The sequence below is a fragment of the Salmo trutta genome, chromosome 14 (genome assembly GCF_901001165.1).
Source record: "Salmo trutta chromosome 14, fSalTru1.1, whole genome shotgun sequence".
NCBI lineage: Eukaryota > Metazoa > Chordata > Actinopteri > Salmoniformes > Salmonidae > Salmo > Salmo trutta.
In genome coordinates this window covers 26,243,038-26,267,172 of record NC_042970.1, presented here as the reverse complement: position 1 = coordinate 26,267,172, position 24,135 = coordinate 26,243,038, and the positions used below count along the sequence as shown (strand labels likewise).

The 24,135-nt window shown below is 42.2% G+C and overlaps 1 protein-coding gene across 8 annotated transcripts in view; it reads right to left on the bottom strand.

Moving 5' to 3' along the window:
* Positions 1–24,135, bottom strand: part of LOC115207684 (rap1 GTPase-activating protein 1) — a 144,195-nt gene that overhangs the window by 58,551 nt on the left and 61,509 nt on the right. For 5 of the 8 annotated variants that reach the window (XM_029775046.1, XM_029775044.1, XM_029775047.1 and 2 more), the window contains exons 1-2: positions 20,253–20,302; positions 9,954–9,989 (exon numbers count right to left, since the gene is read on the bottom strand). In XM_029775046.1, the coding sequence (XP_029630906.1) occupies positions 9,954–9,989; positions 20,253–20,296 (80 nt within the window). In that variant the 5' untranslated portion in view covers positions 20,297–20,302. Of the gene's footprint in view, positions 1–9,327; positions 9,350–9,953; positions 9,990–20,252; positions 20,303–24,135 lie in introns of those variants that run through there. The other 3 variants (XM_029775050.1, XM_029775054.1, XM_029775055.1) reach the window with 2 other exon arrangements.

Below are 24,135 nucleotides of genomic sequence, written 5' to 3'. Positions count from 1 at the left end.
TAACCCATCTGGACAAGAGAATATACCCATTTAAGAATGCTGTACAGCAATTACAGCTCTGCATTTAACACCATAGTACCCTCTAAACTCCTCATTAAGCTCGAGACCCTGGGTCTGAACCCCGCCCTGTGCAACTGGGTCCTGGACTTTCTGACGGGCCACGCCCAGGTGGTGAAGGTAGGAAACAACACCTCCACTTCACTAATCCTTAACACTGGGGCCCCACAAGGGTGCATGCTCAGCCCCCTCCTGTACTCGCTGTTCACCCATCACTGCGTGGCCACACACGCCTCCAACTCCATCAAGTTTGCAGACAACACAACAGTAGTAGGCTTGATTACCAACAATGACGAGACAGCCTACAAGGAGGAGGTGAGGGCTCTGGGAGTGTTGTGCCAAGAAAATAACCTCTCACTCAGCATCAACAAAAAGGAGATGATCGTGGACTTCAGGAAACTGCAGAGGGAGCACCCCCCTATCCACATTGACGGGACCGCAGTGGAGAAGGTGGAATGCTTCAAGTTCCATGGCGTACACATCACTGACAAGCTGAAATGGTCCATCCTCAGGAGGCTGAAGAAATTTGGCTTGGCGCCTAAAACCCTCACAAACATTTACAGATGCACAATTGAGAGCATCCTGTCGGGCTGTATGACCGCCTGGTATGGCAACTCCACTGCCTGCAAAGAGGGTGGTGCGGTCTGCCCAACACATCACCTGGGGCAAACTACCTGGCCTCCAGGACACCTACAGCACCCGATGTCACAGGAAGGCCAAAAAGATCATCAAGGACAATGCTGCATCAAATGTACATGATCTTAGGGGTATTGGCAAACACAATGTAATTCATTTAATTTATGTACCCCTAATTGCACGGAATACATCTGTTTATCCTACAGCTATTGTAAGCAGTAATCATGAGCCTATAAACCAGAGTTACACTGTTAGCACTGAGGCGGTGTGCAATAGTAGGAAGACCACATTATGCAGCTCACCCTGCCCTATCAGCTCCAATGTAATTAACATGAGTAAGTCTACCACTGATAAGCTTCCCATTTAAGCATTACAAACAATCAAGCAACCCAGACAAGTGCTAAAAATATGAATATATGTAGCCTAAGAAACAATGTCCAAGAAGTCAATAACTTGCTTGTAACAGATGACATTCATATTCTGACATTCATATTCATATCTCTGAAACTCACTTAGATCATACAGTGGTAGCAATACATGGTTATAACATCTACCGAAAAGACAGAAATGCCAACGGAGGCGGTGTTGCGGACTATATTCAGAACCACATTCCAGTAAAGCTTAGAGACGATCTAATGTTATATACTGTTGAAGTAATATGGCTACAGGTTCATCTGCCTCACCTAAAGCCCATTCTTGTGTGAAGCTGCTATAGACCACCAAGTGCTAACAGTCAGTATCTGGATAATATGTGTGAAATGCTTGCTAATGTATGTGATATCAACAGAGAAGTATATTTTCTGGGTGATTTAAATATTGACTGGCTATCATCAAGCTGCCCACTCAAGAAAAAACTTCAAACTGTAACCAGTGCCTGCAACCTGGATCAGGTTGTCAGTCAACCTACCAGGGTAGTTACAAACAGCCCAGGAATTAAACCATCAACATGTATTGATCACATTTTTACTCACGCTGCAGATATTTGTTTTAAAGCAGTATCCAAATCCATAGGATGTAGTGATCACAATATAATAGCAATATCTAGGAAAACCAAAGTTCCAAAGGCTGGGCCTAATATAGTGTATAAGAGGTCATACAATAAGTTTTGTAGTGATTCATATGTTGATGATGTAAAGAATATTTGCTGGTCTGTGGTGTGTAATGCAGAGCAACCAGACGCTGCACTTGACGCATTTATGAAACTACTTATTCCAGTTACTAATAAGCACGCAGCCATTAAGAAAATGACTGTAAAAACTGTTAAATCCACTTTGATTGATGATTGATGAGGAATAAAAAATTGTATGGTTGAGAGGGATGAGGCAAAAGGTATGGCAATTACGTCTGGCAGCCCAACTGATTGGCAAACCTACTGCAAATTAAGAAATCATGTGACTAAACTAAATAAAACACACTCTGAAACAAAAATAAATTATATAAGAATGATAGTAAAAAGCTTTGGGGCACCTTAAATTACATTTTTGGGGAAAAAGCCAACTCGGCTCCTTCATTTATTGAATCAGAGGGCTCATTCATCACAAAGCCCACTGATATTGCTAACTGCTTTAGTGACTTTTTCATTGGCAAGATAAGCAAACTTAGGGATGGCATGCCAGTAACAAATGCTTTCACTACACATCCAAGTATATCGGACCAAATTATGAAAGACAAGAATTGTACATTTGAATTCCGTAAAGTCAGTGTGGAAGAGGTGAAAAATTATTGTTGTCTATCAACAATGACAAGCCACCAGGGTCTGACAATCTAGATGGAAAATTACTGAGGATAATAGCAGACAATATTGCCACTCCTATTTGCCACATCTTCAATTTAAGCCTACTAGAGAGTGCGTGCCCTCAGGCCTGGAGGGAAGCTAAAGTCATTCTGCTACCCAAGAATAGTAAAGCCAATCTAAACTTCTGGGAAAAAATGTGTTTGACCAGATACACTGCTATTTTACAGTAAACAAATTGACAACAGAATTTCAGCATGCTTATAGGGAAGGACACTCAACAAGCGCAGCACTTACACAAATGACTGATGATTGGCTGAGAGAAATTGATGATAAAATGATTGTGGGGGCTGTCTTGTTAGACTTCAGTGCAGCTTTTGTCATTATTGATCATAGTCTGCTGCTGGAAAAACGTATGTGTTATGGCTTTACACCCCTTGCTATAATGTGGATAAAGAGTTACTTGTCTAACAGAATACAGAGGGTGTTCTTTAATGGAAGCCTATCAAATATAACTCAGTTAGAATCAGGAATTCCCCAGGGTAGCTGTTTAGGCCCCTTGATTTTTTTAATTTTTACTAACGACATGCCACTGACTTTGAGTAAAGCCAGAGTTTTTATGTATGCGGATGACTCAACACTATACATGCCGGCTACTACAGTGACTAAAATGACTGCAACACTCAACAAAGAGCTGCAGTTAGTTTCAGAGTGGGTGGCAAGGAATAAGTTAGCCCTAAATATTTCTAAAACTTAAAGCGTTGTATTTGGAATAAAACACTCACTAAACCCTAAACCTCAATGAAATCTTGTAATGAATAATGTGGAAATTTAGCAAGTTGAGATGACTAAACTGCTGGGAATAACACTAGATTGTAAACTGTCATGGTCAAATCGAATCAAATAAATACAAATTTTATTGGTCACATACACATGGTTAGCAGATGTTAATGCAAGTGTAGCGAAATGCTTGTGCTTCTAGTTCCGACCGTGCAGTAATATCAAACAAGTAATCTAACAATTTCACAACAACTACCTTATACACACAAGTGTAAAGGAATGAATAAGAATACGTACATATAAGTATATGGATGAGCGATGGCCGTGCGGCATAGGCAAGATGCAGTAGATGTTATAGAGTACAGTATATACATATTAGATGAGTAATGTAGGGTATGTAAACATTATATAAAGTTGCATTGTTTAAAGTGACTGGCTAGTGAGCTAGAGCCTTGCGGTTGTGGGCAGTTGCCGTACCAGGCGGTGATACAGTCCGACAGGATGCTCTCAATTGTGCATCTGTAAAGGTTTGTGAGTGTTTTTGGTGACAAGCCAAATTTCTTCAGCCTCCTCAGGTTGAAAAGGCGCTGTTGCGCCTTCTTCACCATGCTGTCTGTGTGGGTGGACCATTTCAGTTTGTTTGTGATGTGTACGCCGAGAAATTTAAAACTTTCCACCTTCTCCACTACTGTCCCATCGATGTGGATAGGGGGGTGCTCCCTCTGCTGTTTCATGAAGTCCACGATCATCTCCTTTGATTTGTTGACATTGAGTGTAAGGTTATTTTCCTGACACACTCTGAGGGCCCTCACCTTCTCCCTGTAGGCCGTCTCATCGTTGTTGGTAAACAGGCCTACCACTGTAGTGTCGTCTGCAAACTTGATGATTGAGTTGGAGGCGTGCATGGCCACGCAGTCATGGGTGAACTGCGAGTACAGGAGAGGGCTGAGAACGCACCCTTGTGGGGCCCCAGTGTTGAGGATCAGGGGGGTGGAGATGTTGTTTCCTACCCTGACCACCTGGGATTGGCCTGGATCAGGGGGAAGCAGGCCATGTTCCCAGGCAACTTGCCATGGTTAAATGCGGTGGTTTGCGCTTTCAGTTTTGCGTGAACACTGCCAAATATCCACAGTTTCTGGTTAGGGTAGGTTTTAATAGTCACAGTGGGTACAACATCAAGTATACACTTCCTGATAAACTCAGTCACCGTATCAGTACATTCGTCAATGTTATTCTCAGAGTCTACCCGGAACATATCCCAGTCCGAGTGATCAAAACAATATTGAAGTGTGGATTTTGATTGGTCAGACCAGCGTTGAATAGTCCTTAGCACAGGTACTTCCTGTTTGAGTTTCTGCCTATAGGAAGGGAGGAGCAAAATGGAGTCGTGATCAGATTTGTCGAAGGGAGGGCGGGGGAGGGCCTTGTAGGCATCCCACAAGTTGGAGTAGCAGTGGTCGAGTGTTTTACTGTAGCAGCGCGAGTACTGCAGTCAATATGTTGATAGGACTTCGGTAGCATTTTCCTCAAATTTGCTTTGTTAAAATCCCCAGCTACAATAAATGCGGCCTCAGGATATGTGGTTTCCAGTTTGCATAAAGTCCAGTGAAGTTCTTTGAGGGCTATCGTGGTATCGGCTTGAGGGGGAATATACATGGCTGTGACTTTAACCGAAGATAATTCTCTTGGGAGGTAATACGGTCGGCATTTGATTGAGATGTATTCTAGGTCGGGTGAACAAAAATGACTTGAGTTCCTGTATGTTATCACAATAACACCATGAGTGGTTAATCATCAAACATACAACCCCGCCCTTCTTCTTCCCGGAGAGATATTTATTCCTGTCTGCGCGATGAACTGAGAACCCAACTGGCTGTATGAACTCAGACAGTATATCCCGAGACAGCCATGTTTCCGTGAAACAGAGTATGTTACAATCCCTGATGTCTCTCTGGAAGGAAATTCTCACCCTCAGCTCTTCAACTTTATTATCCAGAGACTGAACATTAGCGAGTAATATACTCAGAAGTGGTGGGGGGTGTGCGCGCCTCCTGAGTCGGACTAGAAGTCCACTCTGAGCACCTCTTCTCCGCCGGCGATGTTTTGGGTCAGCCTCTGGAATCAGTTCAATTGCCCTGGGGGGTACGAACAAAGGATCCGATTCAGGAAAGTCGTATTCCTGGTCGTAATGCTGGTAATGCTGATGAGTTACCGCCCCTCTGATATCCAAAGTTCTTCCCGGCTGTATGTAATAACACAAAAACATTTCTGGCCTAATAATGTAAGAAATAATACATAAAAATACAAAATATTGCAAAGTTACTTAGGGGCTAGAAGCTTGGCAGCCCTCTCTATCGACGCCAGATCCTTGACAAACCAGACCAGATCCTTGACATTCTCCGTGTATCATCACTGAGACAGCCTACACACTTGAATTCACCTGGCGGCCGCTACTCTGGTCAATCCCCTGTGCTCATACTAAACCAATTCTAACGACCCTTGATTAGATGAGAATTACCCCCAGACTATAGGGATGGCTCACAACTGCAAGGGACATTACTCCCTCAATGAGTCTCATCTTATTGATTAATAGCATGAATATATGGACCCTGAGTGGAGGCCCTCTGACAGATTAACTAGATCACAGCTTAGTGAATGCACTCTCAAATGCAAATGCAGAAAGCTAGATGCCGCAAATCAGCAAGCCTCTATGGTGGGAGTGATGGGAGAGGGGAGGGATGGAAGGGAGTGAGGGAGGGATGGGGTGAAGAGGACAGGACACACTGAGGCGCGAAAGAGTTTCCTCTTCAATCCACTCAACTAGACGCTCAAGGGAGGCATTTGTTAGTGATATGTGGTGTCACTGAGAAGCATTAACCTGCATGATTAGATGGTATTCACAGCCCCATGCATTATCATGTCATCAGATATGAGGGGAAACTGGAGAGGGAATGTGATGAATTGGTATCGAGTCATTAAAAAGAATGGGAAGGGAAAGTACACATCGCTTTAGACCGCTCCCTCCCTATGTCAGTCTTCAACACATAATCTTCCTAAGGTATGATGATGTATGTAGATGATGATTTAAAGGTAAGTGTTCTGGTGGAGACAAATGATCCTTGACTAGTAATGTGGGTGCTGGTGATTGGGGAGTTTCTCCCTATGGTATCTACATTAGCCTACATAACTATAACAGGGCCCATTGGGGATATCAAGTTGGTCATATTTTATTTAAAACCTGCAGCTGTCCGGTATTGTGGGGATGGGATTGGCACACCAGTTGAACAGGGCACGATTGGTGCGATTATTAAAAGGGGCGGATGTGTGTGTGTGTGTGCCTCCCCCTCCAGCTGCCTGCTGTCTAGCATGCATTAAACAGAACAGGTGCTTAGACAAGAAGTGTAAAGACATCTGATCAACACATTTTGTTCCTTGTTGCATCAAAGGTCTGTCTTTTCTACAACCTCCACCGGAGTCACTTCGTGGAAATAGAGGTCATACAATCGAATGGGTTTTTATCTAACTAGCCTAGACACCACTCTGTCTGGGTCACCACTCAAACTGAATGCTCAGTGAATACTCAGCTTTCTCTACTGTCCTCATGAGGCCTAAGAGTACATGCTCAGTGACATACAGTACCCCCAAAATAACCAGACCCCATTCCGATGTATAATCCGAAACACTCAAGTAATCAGCATCTTAAGCACTCCCAGAAGAAAATGAATAAGTGAGTTCTGCCCTCACCTTCTTTCTGTGTCATTAGAGATGCCAAGAGGACTACAGGGACCAGTTTGACAGGTGAGACACACTGACACTGGTGCCCAGATCCACAATTGTTCTCTCTGGGGCTGGGTTCAGCTTTCCCCTTAAGACCTGCTGCTGCCTGCATTCTTGCATTTGGGCGGATGGCAGCCATTACAGAGCAGCTGAGGAGTAGGACATCCTGGTAATGAGGTCCTACTTCAGCTCCCCCTCCTCATCACTCACCATCACTTTATGACTTCATGACACAGCGCTCTGGGGCCTGAACGGGAACAGGGTGTCGGCAGCAGTCAGAGGAGATACCCATGGGGTTCACTGACTCGCACACACACACACATGCATGCATGCATACTCACACACACATACCCACACCACCTCATGAACACTCTCTAGCCCTCACACAATCAAACTGTTATACACACACAAACTGAGTACTTTACCATGGTTTATAGCTGAGTTATGTCCTTGGGGAAGTGTTATTTCCAAAAGCAAAGTTAAGACTAACACAAAGAAAATGTAATTCAGAAGAGTCTGTATGGTTATATATTCAGCATGGCAGTGAAGACGATTTAGAGGGTAACCGGTGCCATAATCAAGAGTAATGAAGTTTACAACTATTTCACTGCAAGAAGAACATTGAAGAATGTTGAAGAACATTATGTTCTGAGATGGTCATGATTGATCATTAACCACTAGAGGGCACTTGGCAGACATACGCTGAGGGATAAAAAACAACACAACCTACATGCACCGAGTTTACTATGTAGTGTGTGTCAAGTTACCATTATCACTGCTAACCATTAGAGGAAAAATGACACACACACACACACACACACACACACACACACACACACACACCTACCTGCTGAGAGAAAGGATGACTGAGGCTCTGATGGATTTAAGAGGGATGCGACAGCATACTGTGTCTGATTTAAACCTGCTCTGATGGATTTAAGAGGGATGCGATAGCATACTGTGTCTGATTTAAACCTGCTCTGATGGATTTAAGAGGGATGCGATAGCATACTGTGTCTGATTTAAACCTGCTCTGATGGATTTAAGAGGGATGCGACAGCATACTGTGTCTGATTTAAACCTGCTCTGATGGATTTAAGAGGGATGCGATAGCATACTGTGTCTGATTTAAACCTGCTCTGATGGATTTAAGAGGGATGCGACAGCATACTGTGTCTGATTTAAACCTGCTCTGATGGATTTAAGAGGGATGCGATAGCATACTGTGTCTGATTTAAACCTGCTCTGATGGATTTAAGAGGGATGCGATAGCATACTGTGTCTGATTTAAACCTGCTCTGATGGATTTAAGAGGGATGCGATAGCATACTGTGTCTGATTTAAACCTGCTCTGATGGATTTAAGAGGGATGCGATAGCATACTGTGTCTGATTTAAACCTGCTCTGATGGATTTAAGAGGGATGCGATAGCATACTGTGTCTGATTTAAACCTGCTCTGGTAAATCTGATTATCAAGCTGCTATTCTTATTCAGTGACACCTTTCAGTCCTTTATAATGGAGATGGAGTCAGTCTGGGACATCCTTCCTATTACTTCTTAGTAAGTCATACATGGCCAGCCTTCCTAAATGATTTATAGCAGTGATGAATGCATTTAATAAATACAGAAGAATGTTTGTCTTATTTCTCAAAAATACAACTTTCTCACATACAAACCCAAAAAAGGCTTCACATGACTATGGGTTTTTTATCTGCCTGCAGGTAGAGGCCAATATAATCGAACATAATGACTTATTGAGTGCAGCGAGAGCACTGTTCAAAGCAGCACTGTTCAGAGCAGCACTGTTCAGAGCAGCACTGTTCAGTGGCTAGAAGGCATTCCCTTCCTTTGGTGACCCGCTACATTAGCATGCCCTACAGACCTGTTTGGAACACAGTGCAGAATGAACCCCCACATCCCCTCTTAATTAAATTCAGCAGCAATACGGGCCCAACGTTACCCTCTGATGGTCTTTCAGAACCATCCTGCACCTCTATTGGCTCTGTTCACATCCCCCCATCTTCACCCCTCTCCCTCTCTTTTCAGCATATTATAAGCCCTTTCCAAAGCTCTTATAAGATTGCTTTACACGGATATATTACATTTCAAATTATAATGTGCTGTGTCAAAGGTAATCTATTTCATGCTTAAACACTGCTTGGTCAAAAACTGTGCAGACAGCTGTAGAGTGGCCTACATACATTAGGGTCCGGTGAGACTTTGGTGATTCAATCTCTTACTGCTCTCTAGTACTATGTTAAATCACTCATGTTTCACCCTGTGGCAGTGGTAAAAGAAGAATTTATCTGTAATCAGACTGGGTTGTGAGTGTGTCTGTTTGTACCTGTGAAAAGGACATGTGTGAAACACACACAGCTCTTTGCCCGCCCTACGCCACCCTGGCAAAAGGAAAGATGTCTGATAAGTGCAGGCCTTCTGTCCAAACGCTCCATTTCTCCAGCACTTTCTCCATCTGTTACCTTGCCTGTATTTACAGGGAACATATCTTTCTCTCATGCTGCCAAGGATGGAATATTACATTGCCCTCCTCAATATTAATTATGTTACCAGATGGCCTGATCCACAGCCATGACATTAGGCTTCCTCAGTGCCCATATATGTTACTGTCTGATGTAGCAATTTACTCAAGGACACCCAATTGTGGCTACAACAGCAGTATGGCACATTGAGCATAGACATATGTGGTACAACATACACAGTAAATAAAGACATTGGCTGACATCCATTTGATGTTTCATGCCCTCATGACTGGAATCAGTACTTAACCAGGGGTGGACAGCTTAGCTGGATAAAGAAAGATACTGTATGAGGCGGCCTATTTTAGAAACCTCTTAAATTAATCTGCAGTACTTTTAAGAGTGATCTAGAGCCACCTATGCATGACATTAACTTATCCCACACAACATTAACTTAATTTCTGAATGTCAAGGGGAGGGGGGGTAAACTCACCATAGACTTCTGGTCCTGGAGAAGGTCTTGTCGACACTAGAAAGAGAAAGAACAAAGAGAGATATCAGATCAGACTTCTTGTCTCCCACCATCTTCACTGGTCTGGTTTAATCAATGGGTTCCACTGAGTGTCAGGTCATATCAGACTAAAGAAGAGTCTAGAACAATGCCATAACCAAATGACTACCAACTGACTGACTCAGTTGGTAGAGCGTGGTGCTTGCAATGCTAGGGTTGTGGGTTCCATTCCTATCGGGGACCAGTACGAAGATGAATGCACTCACTACTACACTCTGGATAAGAGCATCTGCTAAATGACTAAAATGTAAACAGAGTTTCATCTAAAAAGGTGAAAGCATCAGGGATTTTGGCTGAGGACTAATTTGGCTGAAAATAATATCTACGACATTCACGTGCATGTAAAAATCATCATTTAGAAAGAGAATTTAACCGTAGTCTGTATTTAAAACAGCATCAACCTCCATGAGCCCATGGCACCAGATTAATGGGTCCATAATTTAATCTCCCTCTGCCTGACAACCAACCGATGGGCACACTCTCAGGTTGAGGCTAGCACCATCTCCTAGGTGAGTAGGCAGTCTGGCTGAGGTACCAGTCAGACAGTCAGAGCCCATTGTAGTGCCCAAGATATGAGACAAGCCACAGCGGATAGGATGATGAGAATCATAGAATTAGAAATTAGAATACTAGAATGAACATCAACCTTCTTATGATGGGATAATGGTCAGCCATTTTGGTCAGGTGGTGATCAACCATGGTTTGCCAGTGCTGTGACAAGATATTGTGTAAAACAATGAATTTGAAGAATTTATCTGCACTGTATGTTTGTTAGCTAGCTAGCCAGACAGTTTTAGAGGAATTATTCAAATTAAATGTCAATATGCAAACAAAAAATGCAGTCAATCCACAGCCATACACTGATGGCTGTGGATTGATCCACAGCCAATCAATTGATGATAGGACTTAGATAAGTTTTAAATGCAACAAGTACTAATATTGTATCATATAATAGCACTCACATCTTTCCAAGAAAACATTGAGACATGTATGCCTAGCTTCCAATATGTGTTTTTTACATTTCTGGTCTGTTTACATATATTTTAGAGGCTATTTATACAGAAAATGTGTATAAACTGTATTTATAATGATATGACAGTATTTTAGGTTGACAATAATTCTATTACACAATTTCTGATATATCACATGCTTTTTATTTTCCTGCATAAGTAAAATCAGGATTTTGTCTCTACGGCCATTCATTCCAATTAGACTGGTTTGGATTTCTCCCTGGCCACAATGGCTGTCACCAACCCATTCTGGAACTTTGAGGGTATATGACATAGCCCCTCTAGTAATTTAATAGGATCTCTGTGGATGAGATAGAGAGAGCAACAGCCCATTTTATTCTCTTGGCCATTTTCCATGGATTTGTTTGTGGTGTTTGCACAGAGAGAGATAGCGGTTCAAATTCTGACTACATTTACCATGCTGCATACAAATCAAACCGGGCAAATGCTCTGCCTGGATCAATCACAGGAGCCGTCATGGAGTAAATGCTGAATAAATGCTGAATACGGTCAATCAATCAACTGCTAATCACCGCTTATCCCTGCCCCCCTGAATCCTAAGCCAATCAAACAAATGTCTGTCATTCATAGCAAATCAAACTCAAACGAAAGCCATCCATCAGAAAGAATCAGAGAGAGAGAGAGATTAAATAAAAGGTACAGGTACCCCTCACACACCCCATCAACAGGAGATTACTCTTTAGAACACAACAGGTATTCTAGGTTAATATAGGATGGCACAGCAGATTTAATATGCTTTTGTAGTGAAGTCATACAATCTGCTGGGCATAACTAGCATACTGCTGCAGACCTCATCAATGCTGACTAGGTGACATTGGATGGATGACATTCATCTACCCTACCTTTCTCCCTCTCTTTTCATACAGGCCCTATCAGGTTGATGAATGTGACAAGCGACGGCCCCTGAAGCAGTTCAGATTTTCCAATGCCAAGCCAGTGACACAACGTGCATCCTAATAGCATACATGGTTTAATATTATCTCCCTTATCTAACCTATTCTGAGGGCATTTTCTACCATTTAAACTGATCCATTCATGCCTTGTTTGAGTTCTAGGGGATATTAGCAGCAGAGATTAGATGAATCCCTGTCCTGAGGACAGGACAGTGCAAAGGGATCACTGCCGTTACTACGCTTTCCAACCAAGTTGCATGAATTGAGGAGCAAATTGAAGTCGACAGGATATTCATCAACACTTGGAGGACAATGAAATTAAATAAAAAAGCTTCTTTATTGTTAAAAGTAGAACCAACACATTTTGGCTTCTGGCCTTCTTAAGGGTTTTAGGACAGGACAGGCAGGAGGAGTGGTGAAACACACTTTAGATGTATGGGTGCATCTTGCAGTAGAATTGCTGTGCCACTGGATGGCTCAGTAGAGCTGAAGGTTCAGTCTGTAACACAGGAGTTTTTTTGCACATTAATTGGGGAGGATGGGCTCATAGTAATAGCTAGAACTGAATAAATTGAATGGTATCAAATACATCAACAACATGGTTTCTATGTGGTTGATACCATTCCATTCCAGCCATTATTATGAGCCGTCCTCCCCTCAGCGGCCTCCTGTGGTCTGTGGAGAAGAGTGATAGGTTCCCTCAGGATCTCCTCTTTGTCTCTACATGGCTGAAGATACAGTATGAGGAACTACAGCTGAGGAACTACCTAGAGACCTACTACCTGTTTTATAAGATAGGTAACATGAAAAATGCAACATTTTGCTTAACAATCCAAAAACCAGAACCAACTGTTAAACTCTCTCGCAAGATGTGTTTATAGTTGTTTATAGTTACAAACAAGTAGTCCACCTCATCGTTACAGTATGACATTCTGCACAACTTGAAAGCTGTTGTAAGACAACAGGAAATGGCCATTCACGTTCTGTTTGTGTTTGACTGTTAGTAATAACAAATATCAAGCTGTCACTCAGGAGTCGCTCTCTGCTCCTCTTTCTGCTGACTGAGGGGAAATTTCTGTTTTGGTGTTAAAACCTGATATGGATAGGGGGCAGTATTTTCACGGCCGGATTAAAAAAACGTACCCGATTTAAACTGGTTACTACTCTTGCCCAGAAACGAGAATATGCATATTATTAGATTATTAGATTATTATAGATTTGGATAGAAAACACTCTGAAGTTTCTAAAACTGTTTGAATGGTGTCTGTGAGTATAACAGAACTCATATGGCAGGCAAAAACCTTAGAAAAAGTAAACCAGGAATTGGAGGATCTGAGAATTGTAGTTCTTCTTTCTAGTCCCTTTCGAAACTACAGTATCTGTGCTGTTATGTTGCACTTTCTAAGGCTTCCATTGGCTGTCTAAAGCCTTCAGAAAGTGGTTTGAGTCTTCTCCTGTCACTGGGCAGAGTATAGGAGCTCAGTTACTGAGTGGTCTGCCTGGCAACAAAGGGATTGGATATGCGCATTCCCACGAGCACACTGTTTTTTCTTTTTCTCCTTGAATGAATACGCTATTGTCCAGTTGGAATATTATCGCAATTTTACGTTAAAAATACCATAAAAATTGATTTTAAACAGCGTTTGACATGCTTCTAAGTACGGTAATGGAATATTTTGACTTTTTGTGTCTTGAATTGCGCTCGCGGGTTACCCTTTGGATAGTGACCTGAATGCACGAACAAAACGAAAGTATTTGGACATAAATATGGATTATTTCGAACAAAAACAAAATTTCTTGTGGAAGTAGCAGTCCTGGGAGTGCATTCTGACGAAGATCAGCAAAGGTAAGAGCATATTTCTAATACTAATTCTGAATTTAGGTTGCCCCGAACTTGGTGGGTGTCGCCGTGATGGCGAGCTATGTACTCAGAATATTGAAAAATGTGCTTTCTCCGTAAAGCTATTTTAAAATCTGACACAGCGGTTGCATAAAGGAGTTCTGTATCTATAATTCTTAAAATAATTGTTATGTATTTTGTCAACGTTTATGATGAGTATTTTTGTAAATTCACCGGAAGTTTTTGGTGGGAATACATTTTCTGAACATCACGCGCCAATGTAAAAAGCTGTTTTTGGATATAAATATGAACTTGATTGAACAAAACATACATGCATTGTGTAACATAATGTCCTAGGAGTGTCATCTGATGAAGATCATCAAAGGTTAGTGCTTCATTTAGCTGTGTTTTGGGTTTTATTGACATATATGCTTGCTTGGAAAATGGCTGTGTGGTTATTTTGGTCTATGTACTCTCCTAACATAATCTAATGTTTTGCTTTCGCTGTAAAGCCTTTTTGAAATCGGACAATGTGGTTGGATTAAGGAGAAGTGTATCTTTAAAATGGTGTGAAATAGTCGTATGTTTGAGAAATTGAAATTATTGGATTTTTTTGGTTTTTGTATTTCGCACCACGCTGCTAGCGGAACGTCTGTCCTCAACAGGTTTTAACAGTACACAGAGGAAAACATTCACAACCAGGCATCCTTAACAATGATAATAATAATAATAATACAGATCATGGTATCAAACCAACAATAATAATATAAAACATTTATTTTTATCTTATCAAATAAATGGCAGTAGCATAATTAGGAAGTTATATTTAAAGCCTACTGAACCTAGCGGTTTGTCAAGGGAATCATACTGTCTTGCATGACGCCTTTATCTTTCGGCGTGGACCTATAGGCTATGTCTGTGTGTGTGTGTGTGTGTGTGTGTGTGTGTGTGTGTGTGTGTGTGTGTGTGTGTGTGTGTGTGTGTCAATATGTACTCTCATGTCTGACTGCTTTATACACTGAACAAAAATATAAACGCAACATACTATATTGTACAATGTTACAATAACACAAGCTTTTTGGGGGGTTTCCTCTTAGAATGTACAACATTTATAAATTGCTTATATGCAAATACAAAGTAGAAGGAAAATACATTTTTAGGTACAGTAACACAAAGATAGGAGCATTTCTGTCATTTATTATATAATAGTCAGCTATGCATACAAAAAGGACAATGTTTCCTTTACCCTCTATGTTGGGAGAGGAAAATAAAAATCTAAAGATAATGAGACCCCCCAACTCCTTCCGTCCCAGGGTTGTACTACCCTATCTCCCTCCCTCACTTCCTGCCTACCTCCCTCCCTACCTGCCTCCCTTCCTCCCAGGGTTGTACTACTCCAGGGTTGTTCTAGCTCATGGCTAAACTGAAGGTTGAAATGTCCTTTGTTGAATTTTCAGGGCCTTCCTCCTCTCAAGGATTTCTCTTGATACTAAAAGCAAATGTCCCTTTTGAAAAATGAACAAATAAATACATACAGTCAAAGAAAACTAATAGAAAACCATGTCCAGTCTGAACACTCAAGTATGTACAGTGTACTGTGCATTCGGAAAGTATTCAGACCCCTTGACTTTTTCCACATTTTGTTACGTTACAGCCTTATTCTAAAATGGATTAAATTCATTTTTTCCTCATCAATCTATAATCATAATGACAAAGTGAAAATATGTTTTCAGAATTGTTTGCACAAAATAAAAAGTCTAATATTTACATTAGTATTCAGACCCTTTGCTATGAGACTCGAAATTGAGCTCAGGTGCATCCTGTTTCCATTGATCATCCTTGAGATGTTTCTACAACTTGATTGGAGTCCACCTGTGGTAAATTCAATTGATTGGACATGATTTGGAAAGGCACACACCAGCCAATATAATGTCCCACAGTTGACAGTGCATGTCAGAGTAAAAACCAAGCCATGAAGTCGAAGGAATTGTCCGTAAAGCTCAGAAACAGGATTGTGTCGAGACACAAATCTGGGGAAGGGTACCAAAAAATGTATGCAGCAACATATGTAGGTCCCCAAGAACACAGTGGTCTCCATCATTCTTAAATGGAAGAAGTTTGGAACCACCAAGACTCTTCCTAGAGCTGGCCGCCCGGCCAAAGTGAGCAATCGGGGGAAAAGGGCCTTGGTCAAGGAGGTGACCAAAAAACTGTTACTTTGACAGAGCTCCAGAGTTCCTCTGTGGAGATGGGAAAACCTTCTAGAAGGACAACCATCTCTGCAGCACTCCACCAATCAGGCCTTTACGGTAGAGTGGCCAGACGAAGCCACTCCTCAGTAAAAAGCACATGACAGCCCGCTTGGAGTTTGCCAAAAGGCACCTAAAGGACTCTCAGACCATGAGAAACAAGATTCTCTGGTCTGATGAAACCAAGATTGTACTCTTTGGCCTGAATACCAAACGACATGTCAGGAGGAAACCTGGCACCATCCCTACGGTGAAGCATGGTGTTGGCAGCATCATGCTATGGAGATGTTTTTCAGCGGCAGGGACTGGGAGATTAGTCAAGATCGAGGGAAAGATGAATGGAGAAATATACAGAGAGATCCTTGATGAAAACCTGCTCCAGAGCACTCAGGACCTCAGACTGGGGTGAAGGTTTACCTTCCAACAGGACAACGACCCTAAGCACACAGGCAAGACAACGCAGGAGTGGCTTTGGGACAAGTCTCTGAATGTCCTTGAGTAGCCCAGCCGGAGCCCGATCGAACATCTCTGGAGACCCCTGAAAATAGCCGATCTGAGAGGATCTGCAGAGAACAATGGGAGAAACTCCCCAAATACAGGTGTGCCAAGCTTGTAGCGTCATACCCAAGAAGACTTGAGGCTGTAATCGCTGCCAAAGGTGCTTCAACAAAGTACTGAGTAAAAGGTCTGAATACTTATGTAAATGTAATATTTCAGTTTAAAAAATTTGTTTAATTTGCAAGAATTTCTAAAAACCTGTTTTTGCTTTGTCATTATGGGGTATTGCAAGTAGATTGATTAGGAAAAAAAACAATTGAATCAATTTTCGAATAAGGCTGTAACGTAACAAAATGTGGAAAAGTCAAGGGGTCCGAATACTTTCCGAATGCACTGTACAGTAATGTCAGCATGGCTTTTCACCATGCCTTCTATACAGTATTCCTTATTCTTCCCTGGGGCCCACACCTTCTATAGGATGCAGTATAGTATTTTGAACCACGTGACTGATCTGAACAGTGTTGTTGTGTTTTATTTCTTCATATGGACAAAGGCTCTTTGTATTAGTGTTCTTGCCCTATGTATTATACTCTCCCAATGTTTTTTTCTTTTTTTCTTTCTTTTTTTCTTTCTTTAACCAGGTAGGCAAGTTGAGAACAAGTTCTCATTTACAATTGCAACCTGGCCAAGATAAAGCAAAGCAGTTTGACACATACAACAACACAGAGTTACACATGGAGTAAAACAAACATACAGTCAATAATATAGTAGAAAAATAAGTCTATATACAAAGTGAGCAAATGAGGTGAGATAAGGGAGGTAATGGCAAAAAAGGCCATGGTGGTGAAGTAAATACAATACAGCAAGTAAAACACTGGAATAGTAGATTTGTAGTGGAAGAAAGTGCAAAGTAGAAATATAAATAATGGGGGTGTAAAGGAGCAAAATAAATAAATAAATACACTTGGGGAAGAGGTAGTTGGTTGGGCTAAATTATAGATGGGCTATGTACAGGTGCAGTAATCTGTGAGCTGCTCTGACAGCTGGTGCTTAAAGCTAGTGAGGGAGATAAGTGTTTCCAGTTTTAGAGATTTTTGCAGTTCGTTCCAGTCATTGGCAGCAGAGAACTGGAAGGAGAGGCGGCAGAATGAGGAATTGGCTTTGGGGGTGACCAGAGAGATATACCTGCTGGAGCGCGTGCTACAGGTGGGTGCTGCTATGGTGACCAGTAAGCTGAGATAAGGGGGAACTTTACCTAGCAGGGTCTTGTAGATGACCTGGAGCCAGTGGGTTTGGCGACGAGTATGAAGCGATGGCCAGCCAACGAGAGTGTACAGGTCGCAGTGGTGGGTAGTATAAGGGGCTTTGGTGACAAAACGGATGGCACTGTGATAGACTGCATCCAATTTATTGAGTAGGGTATTGGAGGCTATTTTGTAAATGACATCGCCGAAGTCGAGGATTGGTAAGATGGTCAGTTTTACGAGGGTATGTTTGGCAGCATGAGTGAAAGATGTTTTGTTGCGAAATAGGAAGCCAATACTAGATTTAACTTTGGACTGGAGATGTTTGATGTGAGTCTGGAAGGAGAGTTTACAATCTAACCAGACACCTAGGTATTTGTAGTTGTCCACATATTCTAAGTCAGAACCGTCCAGAGTAGTGATGCTGGACGGGCGGGCAGGTGCAGGCAGCGATCGGTTGAAGAGCATGCATTTAGTTTTACTTGTATTTAAGAGCAGTTGGAGGCCACGGAAGGAGAGTTGTAATGGCATTGAAGCTCATCTGGTGGGTAGTTAACACAGTGTCCAAAGAAGGGCCAGAAGTATACAGAATGGTGTCGTCTGCGTAGAGGTGGATCAGGGACTCACCAGCAGCAAGAGTGACATCATTGATGTATACAGAGAAAAGAGTTGGCCCAAGAATTGAACCCTGTGGCACCCCCATAGAGACTGCCAGAGGCCCGGACAACAGGCCCTCCAATTTGACACACTGAACTCTATCAGAGAATTAGTTGGTGAACCAGGCGAGGCAATCATTTGAGAAACCAAGGTCCTGAGTACCATTAACCATTTACGTGCTCGGGGAGGCTGTGTATGGAAAGATGCATGCGGTAAAAAAGATGTGACAAAAAAAAAAAATTAGAGGAATAAAATCTCCATTAACAGGGGGACAAGCTCCATTTCTCAGAGTGCAGATGGCGGTCAGTGGGACTATCTAATGTGCTCCAATACTCAGAGATTGTGTGTGTGTGTGTGTGTGTGTGTGTGGGTGGGTGGGTGTGTGTGTGTGCGTGTCTCTGTGTGTGTGTACACATGCATGGTGGTTCCTCCCCCACTTCTGTAGCTGTGTAAACCTGATGCACAAAAATATCTAAGAATCTCACTCTATCGATGGAATTCACTACAGTGCCAACCACAGCATTTAGAGCCTGAACAATTGGTTGATGCTTGGCTGGAGGGTGGGCGATTGTGTTAAAACAGTCTTGACGATCCAACTTTGAATCAAACTGTGTCCATAGAACTCCACACACACTGTACTGTACTATTCACACAGTGCCTAAGGGTCAGCCAAAGGCTGAGTTTGTACTATGAGTCTCATGAGTGAAATGTTTTCCTGCATGTAGCTGTCAGTGCCCAAGGCCACGGCAACATAATGATGGAAGTTAGAGTTATTCCAGTGCCAAGGGGTTTCGATGCAGCTAGTCTACACAACATCATACATCATTGAATGCACATCATTGCTGTGCTAAAGTGTGTAATTTACAGTAAAAACTCACTAACCAACATTCACAACATTATAATGCATTGATGTGAGGCACATCTAGCTAAACTCTTCATATGCCATCCACCGACCACAATAACACAATTCATTGTAACAGATCTGTCAATGTGTGTTTTACACAGAGACCGTACACTATATAGAGACCATTATTTATTTATTTTTATATATTTTTGGGGTACTTTTTTTACCCCTTTTCTCCCCAATTGGTAGTTACAGTCTTGTCTTGAATGCGATGCAAAGCCTTTGACCGCAGCACCACTCGGGAGGCCCCATATAGACCGGTTTAACAGCATCCCTTGAACTCGTCCTCATCAATGCAACACATTCCCAGCAGCATCTAACAGTACCCTGAATCAAACCTAAAACCTATGATGAACCTCTGTCTCGCAGGCAAACAAATAAACATACACACACCCCCTATGCCTAACTTTGCGGTGCTGAGAATAAAAACAATAAAACTCACTAGTTGGTCATAAATGAAACACATTACTCTCCAACACACATTGCTATTGTAATTTAAGAGGTAATGATCACAGTGGTAAATGTGTGTTGGAGTATATTTCATCATTGCCCCTCTATTTCTATCTCCAACTCAACTCCTGTTTCATTGACCTCATTATGAAACCACTTCAGTAACGTTCAGAGCTAATCATAGATGTTAACGAGCTGTAGTTCAGAGCAGACACTGTTGTCTGACCTTGGTTTCTTCCTCTCAACTGCTAGTCTGCTCAATATCTAAAGCATTATACCCCAGGTGATCTCATTAGATCTCAGGCCTAATTCTTCAGTGATGGAGTTAATTCCATACCAGGTATTGCTGTCTGTAACCCCTCCCCATTACTATCCCCCACCAAGGCTATTTCTATCCTGCCGAGCGACACACATAAGTAAATGTTATCTGTTGTCCAAATGGCTTTCATCCTTACCCTCCATAGGCTCCGAAAGTGAAGCTCCTCTTTCTCTGTGACATCCTACTTGCTTGGGCTGCTGATGCTTTCTGGGGAGAATGTCCACATCAGTGGAGTTCACAGCAAGTGAGCAATGGGAGCACTCATACCTCTCCCCTCCCTCCTTCCCTCGCTCTCCCTCCCTCCCTCCCTCCTTACCTCCTCTCCCAGTTATACTCTTTAAACTCTTTAGGCTGACAGAGGCTGTGTGTTTTACAAGACTACATTTCTGTCAATAAACATCACTGCCCTCCACCTCGCTCTCTCCTTTCTTCCTTTCCTCCTCACTTCTCTCCTCCGCTCCCTCAGTACGTCATATCTCCCTCAGACTAAGAGAAAGGTGCGTCCAACCATTCCGTTTCCCTGGTAACGAGCAGGTGCCCCTCTCTCCCTCACTTAGACTAAATTCATTTCTATGCTCTCAGAAAGAACTCACGTCCTCAATTCCCATCCTAAAAAGAGGTAACTTCCTGTTTCATCTTAAAACCTCAGTCGTATTATCACTAGAATAGAATATGCAATATGTTCAATAGAATATGCCCTTTACTCAAGTAGTCTTAATATTGTACAAGGGAAAACATTTGTATTCATTAGTAGCAGCAGCCAGATTCAAGGCTCTGACAGGTTGAATAGTGGAAGAAAATGACATGAACTTGTGGATATTGGAATCCCATGAATTTTTCCTACCCTACAGTCAAGTTAGACAAGTCTACATAAAAATAACCCAGCAAACTAAAAGGTTAAGGAGGCCAAACCCAAACAAATAGCATTGCATCTCATACAGAAATGTGGATTGTACAGAAAGCTGGCTAAGGGTGTGGTGCAGGTGGAGTATCTGCTGTCCTAAGGTCAACCAAGGATAAAGGGATGGATCACCCCACAGATTCCTCCTCTCCCTTCCTCTGCTCTGCCCTCTATATAAGTAGATTCCCCTCTAGCCTGCCCGCTGTCCTGTGGTCAGAGCGTCTTTTCCAGGAGTGTCCTGTCCAGGAGTACAGAGCAACCTCTCCTACTCTGTTCCCCTTCCATCAGCTGTGGTGTTGGGGTGCCCTGGTGCCCATTGAACCTCCTCTTATTCAATTAGGCCAGAATGAACGGGGGCCAGACGTTGGCTCTTAATCAAATCAGAAACACGCACAGCATAGGACTGTTCTGCCCGCACCTGTCTGCTCCCCTCCACTCCCATCCGCTCGCCTGCCTGACGCTCGTTTGCTCTCGCCATTGAGTGGAGATTGGTCAGACAACCTCCACAGCAGATATGTCTGTAGGACGTGCCTTCGCTTCTGTTGGGCCACAGAAGAATGGGATGTCGACTCCACTTCCATACTTCAGTAATCTCTGTATAAAATGGGCTGAGGTCATAAATGAAGAAAACCCAGGCTCTGTGTGGGATTAGAGTTAGCCATGTTGGAACCTCTTTAATTTGGCAACTGATTATCCAGCGTAATGGTTTATGGATCATATTTTCAAGATGAATGATAAAGATCCCATGATGTTCCTCTGGGGGAGCATAATGTTTCATGTCTAGTTTTGAACAAGCAATGTATTGAGCGATACTGTATACTGAGTCAAACTAGCTGAAATCTTAAGGACAAGCCTGCACTTTGTTCCAGCTAACCAACTACAGTATGCTGTCTGGGCGCTGTGTGTGATAGCCATAGCAACTGAAATGTAATTTCTCCAACAGAATGAAAGCAGGATCCTCTGGATCTGTACTGCTGTCTCCTAACTCCTCGTCAATGTTACAAGGTAATGCACTTTGAAGAATTCTTTTGACTATTGTTTTTCCCCTCCAGAGATGACCAATGCCCCAAAAAAAGAAAAAATACCCAGAGGAATGTGTGTGGGGCAGGTGAAAAGGGAAGGGTACGTTAGCATAATTAGTCTGTCCAACAGTCTGAAAATGCCACGGTGCTGCTTGTGCTCCGATTAAAGTGGGTCAGACGCAACTTTGAGACGGTCTCAGACGGCAACAAGGGCAGCACAGTAATGAGCGACTGCCCTCAGAGATGGGGTTGAGTACACCCTGAGACGTCTGTTTTTTCACAGGTTTTTTTGTAAGTGTTGGTAGGCCTATACAATAACATGTTTCTCTATCATCTGACAAAGGTGACTTGCAGAACCATAAACTATCAAAATAAAGAGAGTCACACACTCCATATATAAACTCCCAGTAATTTATTGGGTAAATCACCAACAATTCAGCATCACCGTACCTTCTTCAGGGTAATGTCATGAATACTTGAACCAGGTTATGTGCGACTCTATTTTTGTAGTTTATTCGCTGTTAGTCAGCACCTCCACACAAAATCATTTTACTGGGTGTGTGCCAGCTCATGTTTCTTTGACTTACAGAACCATAATAGCACATAGAAAGCGTACTGTATAGACAATCACTAATAATTTATCTCAGCACTATTTCTTCAAATGAAAAAGTATGCCTCATCCAATAGAGGTCCGCAGGGCTAACAACCCATTACATACTCTCTGTCCACACAACTACACCCCTGACACAATCTGAATCTGAAGGTTCTGCCCATCTAACCTGCAAAGGACTGATAATTGACACAGAGTGCAATCAAACACAAAAATCATGTAGCCAAGATTTGCCATACATCATGGTTGGGAAACTCCTGTCTTGCTGGATTTTCTTGCATTGTCTATTTGTTATCGCCAGTTTGCTGTTTCTTAAATACTCAAAAGTACAACAGCATAAGTTACAGGCAGCACTAACCTGTGCTGCCATTTCCTTTTCATTGAATTCATTTAAGTGACAACCTCCCTTGTAATTGTCTGCCAACAGATTCTTCCTCTACCTTGATGTACTTTGTGTTCTCCACCCTCTCCACCACAGATTGACATATCACATTTCCACACTGTTGTTTTGTGGCACAGTATACCTAGTATCGCCCACCATCCCATCCCACCTGATGAATCAGTCAGAAGCCTTCAGCACCAATTAAATGAGGAAAAATTGGAAGAGGAAGAGACAAAGACACAGACAGGGAGATAGCATGAGTGTGAGAGCCCCTTTCCTTGGAAGAAAAAGAGATTAATCAATTTGGGTTGGGTCAAAAATACTGTTAGCCAAGCATGTATATTGTATGGTGTATTGCACTTTTTCTATTTGGTTAGATTGGTCTGAATCAGAATTCATGCAATGTGTACCCTGTACTATTATAGTCCTTTACTTTAAGTTTAATACTATCTACTAAATCACAACAATACTAAATTGAAAAGCAATAACAGTCAAGGAGTAGCGGACTTATGCAGTCCTCTTAGAGGCCCCCCCCCCCTCGCCCCCCTGATCAGAAGAGGAACTACTTTCCATTTCAGTTGTGCAATGGAGTGGATCGTATCAGGGGCTATTTGCAAAGCTGTGTGAGCCAGATACGTTTGAATTTCATGCATGGTGTGATGCGTCATTTGCAAACTACAGTTCTTTGTTTGAGTATGAACAAAAGGATCTTTCGAGAAATTCCAAGACCGCAATCAATTTCTTCAGGAGGATTTGCAGATGCTACAGTATCAGAGGCCCCTATACACCCAGAATATATCAACAGAAGGGAATTAGAATAATAAGGTGAGGAAAGACCTCTCCAGAAAACTTTTCCCATTCATTATCTAACCAAGCCAGAGATTAAAATGATATTAAAATAATATATTTTTTATTCCAGCCAGGACCTGTACACTCATTAGAGGAGTATTATAATTATGGAAGGATACAGCGAAAGCCAGTGTTCCATAAATTAATGTAACAAATGAGATTCTGCCTGCCTCAAATTGCAAAACACTGATTAATATACAGACATTTTATAACCCAGTCATCAAACAGACTGCTTTTTTTAATAAGGCTATTATT